Here is a 6,829-nt window from a genome sequence, read left to right on the forward strand (position 1 = left end):
TCCCTTAGCGAGGGTCAACTCAACTGCTCAAAACTAGGAATGAGTTCTGAGGAAGGGTCACTCAATCCAAACATTAGCTGGTTTCTCTCTACAGATGCTGCCAGACCATGAGCTTTTCCAGCTATTTTTGTTCTTAATGGCTTAAAAGTCAGGCAAGTAGGTTCTGGGGCTGGAGGTAAGCAATAACAAGAATAAGGTAAGAAATGGAAGGCAGGTGAGATTAGATAGTGTCAGATTGTGGGTTTTGAAGTCACCATTGGGGTGGGGGCAGAAATAGCCTAGATCAACAGAAAAATAAAGTGACAACACAACCTGTGATAAAGACAATACAGTGTAGATTGTCTGAATGCCAGATCCACCACATGTTGCACAAGAGCCACAAATCAATGTTTAAAAAAAATTCTGCGTAGCACTGAAACCCAGTATTTGTGTACAATGAAACACTTGTCTGTTGCTGCTGTAAGGATGTGGCTGTTTTACAGCCAAACTGGAATTTCCAAAACACCTACATGACATTTCCAGAATTCATACTTCCTCATTCAGTGCACTTGATTTCACCACCCTCAATGAAACTAAGATTACTTTCCATTGAAAAGTATGCTTTAATTAAAATTTAATAGAAAACTGTACAATTTCTTCAATACAGCTGTACAATATTTAAGAAAAATGTACAACAGTTGAGATTCACATAGCTTACAGACTGTCAAAAAGAGACTATGTACAGACAAACTATCTAGATCTGCACAATATGCTACCAAAAGTGATTTTCCACCCCCCAGCTCGTTTGAAAACAGGTTTTGCAGAGTTACGAAATTAAAAAAAAATTGTCAGTTTTACAATAAGCTACAGGAATCAATTCACAGCTTAATCCAAAAGGCAGTGTCCCTTAAAACATGAGATATATGTAAAGTGTATTTCACCTTTTAGGTCAATACTGAGTTACACAAGTCAAAAAGCTAGACCAAACTTTTTACAAGTCTGATTTCATGTTCTGCTTTGCAGGAGAAGCAGACAATGTCATACAGACTTATAAACCAGCAATGTTGACATTTAAAAATTTAAAAAGATTCAAAACAGCTTACTTTTGTCTTGTGATCAAAATATATCATGGTTGTAATCCTTTGTCAGAAATCTTTAAAGTGTTCTTCATTTTCAGTGCTTTATTTGTTGCTTCCAACGCTCAACGTTGGAGTTTCAGAATATAAAAAAGTTCTGATTAGGCACCAACCATATGATGAGTGAATAAAATCCTATCCTCAAAATAAGAATACAAATTTACTCAGCTAAAGTAGTTTTGGTTACTTCTCTGCACAACCCACTCATGAAACTATTACAAATTTGGAATAGTTTCATCAGAGGATTACATCCCAGGTGATGCTCCTTTGGAAATTCCCCATCCAGACAACTAAATTATATAGTTCAAAATACACTTGTTTAGGCAGATGGCTTTTTTTAAAAAAAAAAGAAAAACACCATCAGGGCCAAGTAATTTTTTTTAAACTAAAAGCCACATTTAGAGAAAAAAACTCCACTTAAGGTATATATATTGCTCAGTTGCAGTAAAGTGCCTTTCAGCTTGAAACTGCCATCCAGTAGTTTTTGGAAGGGCTGGTTCTGCCCATGATCAGCTCGTTTTTACAGGTCAACATTCCCAGGTTATTGGCTGGTGGTGCTTCATACAGGACACAAATGGAACCATCTTCACCTATGCGGTAAGAAACCTCATAGGGGTCGACCCATAGAGTCAGCTCACTGGGAAGGAGTCTGAACAGCTGCTGGCTGCTGAGCCCTATTCTGTTGGCAGCTTTTCCAATCAAGGGGTCCATTTTATGGTTTATTCGGATACACCGGTAACCCGAGCCTTTGCATGGTTTGTCCGGAAACCAATGATGCCTGTAGTGCTCTGAAAGAGACAAGATGGATACACCCAAAATTAATAAGTTTGCAGCAACTTGCAGTCAAACAAACAGCAAGTCAAAACATCGAACCCTCAATTCATCTTTGAGCCTTAAAAAAGTAATCACGGCGTTTAGTCCAAAACAAACTAGCCAGCGCTATAATTAATTTTGGCAAGCAATGGACTTCTACTTTAGAAGTTAAGAAAGTTTCTGCTCTTAAAAAGCAGTCACCGATTTTTTTTTTAAAAAAAGGCGTGTTTAAGTGTCAAAACTCACTCAAAGCACAATGCTTAAATTTTGAGACAAAGTTCATCGTTCCACGGGTAAACAGAGTTTGATTCACTTTCGGTGAAAGAAAGTGGAAAGGTTTAAAAAAAAACACTCCTGCGCCACAGCTCGACCCCGTTCAACGCCCAGTTTCTTTTGGCAGAGCCCGAGCTGAAAGAGTACAAAGAAAAATAACACGTTAAGCTTCTGCAGAAGCTTAGAAGTGGCAGCGAGGAGGAACGTTTGCGACCACCGCGCTTTAATGACTGTTACACGGGAAGGATATCCTGTGAAACCTTCGGGGAACGATTTCTATTTGTCTTGATTAAATGCACAAAAAAAAAAAATCTTTTTTCCTTTTAGACAAATAATTGCGCTCAATTCCCTTTCCAACAGCAGCTACCCCCGTCTGCCCTTTACTCACCTGCCAAGGCGTCCTGTAGCGAGTGGCTGAAGATTTGTAGCTGACCCGGGCTCACTACGCCCGTGTTGCGCAGGAGTCTGCTAACAAAACCCACAGCAGCCGCGATCTCCATAGTCATAACCAATCCGCCTGAAAACTACAAAAGGCTCGACGAGGAACCAGCGACAGACAAGGCGGCTTTATTAACGAAACAACAAAAATAAAAGGGTAACAAAGACACGGAGGCTCAAGCAGTGCAATTCTGCAAAATGCCCTGGAGACTGTACGAATAGCTCGCTGCGCTCCGGGAGCTCCCAGTGTATCTACTTAAGGACCTCTTATTCTGGTGACTCTAAGCGAGTCTGGTCCCTCTGCCTCGCTGCCGCTCTCATTTAAAGGGCTGTGCCCCACAATGGAACATGTCGTAGCCCAGCGCCACAGACTGATGGATGATACACTCATCCAATCCGAATTGGGGAACGTCAAGCTTCTAACCAATGGGGAGTGGGAAACGTGAATGTGGCATTTCCATTGGAAGATAGGCGTTTGTGACGACACGAAGCGTCTCGGCCAATGGGGAGGACACAGTCTAAAATGGAAGAATTGACGTTCGAGATGACGTGTGTGCGAATGGTCTGATTATAGCAACTGGGAAATAACAGGGAGAAGTGAGAGGGACCAGTAATAGAATTTGGAGTTCCTGGGAAATAACAGGGAGAAGTGAGAGGGATCAACAACTGTCAGTAACTGGAAAAAACAAGGAGAGCGAGAGGGATCAGTCGCAGAATTTAGAGTTCCTGGGAAATAACAGGGAGAAGTGAGAGGGACCAGTAATAGAATTTGGAGTTCCTGGGAAATAACAGGGAGAAGTGAGAGGGATCAACAATTGTCAGTAACTGGAAAAAACAAGGAGAGCGAGAGGAATCAGTCGCAGAATTTAGAGTTCCTGGGAAATAACAGGGAGAAGTGAGAGGGATCAGTAATGGACTGAAGTAGGGTCACTGGGACATAACAGGAAGTAGTGACAGGGATCTGTAATGGGCTATTACAGTTACTGGGACATAACAGGCACCGTGACAGAGATTGTGTATGCTTGTGACTGACTCTTTGAATCTCTCCACAGCCTATGTTGTCAGTTTGTTTGTCAGCCCTGGATGATTCTCAGTTTCATGCAATTAAAAATTGAAAAACTGAAACCTATCTAAATGTACATATGAGATAACAAGGTGTAGAGCTGGATGAACACAGCAGGCCAAGCAGCATCAGAGGAGCAGGAAGGCTGACGTTTCAATCAGCCATTTCTGATGAAGAGTCTAGGCCCGAAACGTCAGCCGTCCTCCTCCTATGATGCTGCTTGGCCTGCTGTGTGTTCATCCAGCTCTACACCTTGTTATCTCAGATTTTCCAGCATCTGCAGTTCCTACTATCTCTAAATGTACATATGCATTTGCTCCAGTAAATGTCTTCCTCCCCCATTGATTTAATCTTTTTCACTGGCTACAGTCCATTACATCCTTTAAAATTGTCTTCCCAATATTCAAGTTCTTCCAGGTCTCATTCTTCCAATTGCTCCTTCAGTCGCACAGCCCTCAACAAGCCTTTTGTTCCTTCATCTCTGGTTTCTTACAATTCTTTCATTCCCTTAAGTCCATCATTGGTAGCCATGCTTTCAGCTATGTGGGTCCGAAATCCTGAGATTCCTGTCTTGTATCTCATTTTCTTTATAATTCCTTGCCCTCTTTTAAGTACGTCCTTAAAACCTAGGTCTTTGAATGAGCTTTTAGACATGGCTACTAAAATCCCTTTCTTGCCCCAGTGACATATTCTTTGTGTGATTTTGAATTGCATGGAATACCTTGTGACATTTCCCTCTGCCAACGGCTTCTATGTAAATATAGGCTGTTGCAAATAGAGAGTGTAAATACTAATTTGCCAAATTATAACAATTGACAGGCAATTGCAGCAGTATAGTTAGCAAATGAATTAGTTAAAGTAAACAAGAAATAACAGAAGACATGACTGAGTCAAATAGTAGCATCTAAGCAATGGCTGGGGGAATGAATAGTAAGAACAAGAACTTGCACCTATACCAGAGTTCTGAGGAAGGATCACCTAACCTGAAACGTTAATTGTGATCTCTCTTCACAGATGCTGCCAGACTTGCTGAGCTTTTCCGGCAATTTCTGTTTCTGTGACTTACACTTGTATGATAACTTCAAAACCGAAGATATCCCTAAACTTCAGAGACCAGGATGAATGAACACTGAATCAATGGGGAGATTATGCTTGCATTAGTAAAATGGGTTTCAAGAAGGTTCTTAAACAAAAGACAGGTGTCAAAAAGAGAGGTTTGGGGAGTGAATTCCAAACATTAGACCATAATCTTTGAAGATATTATGTACAATAATGAAATAAAGGGAGGGAAGACGGGCTATAAGATATATGAAGATGGGCATGATATTGAGGGAGAGAAACTGGTCGTGGTGGTGATGGGAATGGCCACAGTTTGTTTGGGACTTGAGATGATTACAAAGGCAAGAATGTCAATTTTTCATTTACCACTTACTGTGGGGGTGTATGGTGGAGGGTAGAACCAATGCAGCAGTGCATTGATGAAGCTAATAGTCAAGTCTGGTGATGCAGTACTTGGTGTGTGTGAGAGAATGAGTTGAAATTTATGGTGGGGGAGGCCTACAACAAGATCATTCATATTAATTGAAACTGTGAGTGATAAAGGCACTTATCAGGATTTCAATAGAAAATGATTAGTCTAAAGTAGGGATTAAAGTAGATAATGTGTGGAGGTGGAAGTATAGACTCTTTGCAATGTAACGGATGTGGGTTTGGAAATGTAGCTCACAGCTGAACTGGAGGCTGAGGTTTGAACAGTCTAGCTCAACCTAAGACAGAGAGGGTTGTTGTGGGTCGCGAGAGAACGAAGATTGCAGTAAGGAGGGGAAAACAATTACATCACCCTCTTAAAGTAACAGTTGCAGAATAAATTAGGACATAGAGTAACAACCCAATAAAAAGTGCTGGCCACTGTCTTGTCCCGTTACCCTGAGCCGTATTCTAATCTCAATCTAGCATTGCCCTATAAATGTATGCACAAGGAACGAGCAGAGGACATTAAGCCCCTCAAGACTGTATCAACATTTAATAAGATCATGGCTGATCTGATTGCAATCAGAAATCTGCCTTCCTGTTCATTCCCAATAAACTTTCACTTGCTAGCTTAACAAGAGTGTATTCACCGCTACCTTAAAATATTCAAAGACTCCACTTCCTCTGCCTTTTCAGGGAGACAGTCTGAAGATTGACAACACATTCAACGCACTGTGAACAAGGTTTTTCACCTCATCCCAATTTTAAATGGGCAACTTCTTAGTTGTAGCTAGTGACTCCTAGTTCTACATTCTCCTGTAAGAGCAAAAACCCTTTCCAGTTCAGCCTGTCAGGATCTCTCAGGGTCATATATGTTTCAATCAAGTCATGTCTTGTAAACTCCAATAGACACAAGCCTGGCTCAGCCAAATTTCTTCATAACCCATCCATTCCAGATATTAATCTGGGAAATTTTCTGTGAACTGCTTCCAACATATTTGTATTCTTAAATAAAGTGATCGATATTGTACACAGTACTCCAGATGTGGTCACACTAGTACCGTGTATAACTGAAACATAATCTCCCTATTTTTTCTTTCAATTCCCCTCATAATAGCTCAGTCTTCTGTTTAATATATCTCTCCCAACAAAAGTGTAGTGCCCTGGAAGTTAATTATTTGTTGGCATGATTCAACTCTCACCATTAAAAGTTTCACTTCCTGTTTTTTTTTTCCCAATACTGAGCCAGTATGTGCCCTGCTCTCCAACACTTGTTCGTCCAAGCCCCGTCTTTTTACTGAAGGCTCTAATCTGAGCCCTAGACTCCTCTTTGTCTACACCACCTCCTCGGGCAGGGAAGAGAGAGAGAGGCATTGCAAGAGAGACAGCAACCTAAACAAGATCCTTTACGGCATCATGCCCTGTTCACATATATCATTCCTGTGCCCGCTAGATAATTATCTTCCAGTCTCCTAATAATTCAAATTTACATACTCATCCTCATGTTTAAATCACCTCATGAACCCCTCCTCTAGCAATACACCTTCCTGAGATTTTACCTTTCTCCAGCTCTGTCTATGAATTGCCCAACCCCTTTACCCTAATCATTGGCAACTTTTAGCAGGCTAGGCCCTACACTCTGCAATTCTGTCTCTCT

The 6,829-nt window shown here is 41.1% G+C and overlaps 1 protein-coding gene across 1 annotated transcript; it reads right to left on the reverse strand.

Annotated features, from left to right (window-relative positions):
* Nucleotides 1-582: 582 nt before the first annotated feature.
* LOC109935452 (protein BTG2-like) lies at nucleotides 583-3,002 on the reverse strand. The gene is made up of 2 exons (XM_020534086.2): nucleotides 2,590-3,002; nucleotides 583-1,903 (listed from the first exon to the last, which is right to left on the reverse strand). Exons 1-2 carry the CDS (start codon nucleotides 2,705-2,707, stop codon nucleotides 1,572-1,574), a joined length of 450 nt encoding a protein of 149 aa, XP_020389675.1. The 5' UTR covers nucleotides 2,708-3,002; the 3' UTR covers nucleotides 583-1,571.
* Between the last annotated feature and the right edge of the window lie 3,827 nt (nucleotides 3,003-6,829).

The sequence above is a fragment of the Rhincodon typus genome, chromosome 25, assembly GCF_021869965.1.
Source record: "Rhincodon typus isolate 14 chromosome 25, sRhiTyp1.1, whole genome shotgun sequence".
Lineage (NCBI taxonomy): Eukaryota > Metazoa > Chordata > Chondrichthyes > Orectolobiformes > Rhincodontidae > Rhincodon > Rhincodon typus.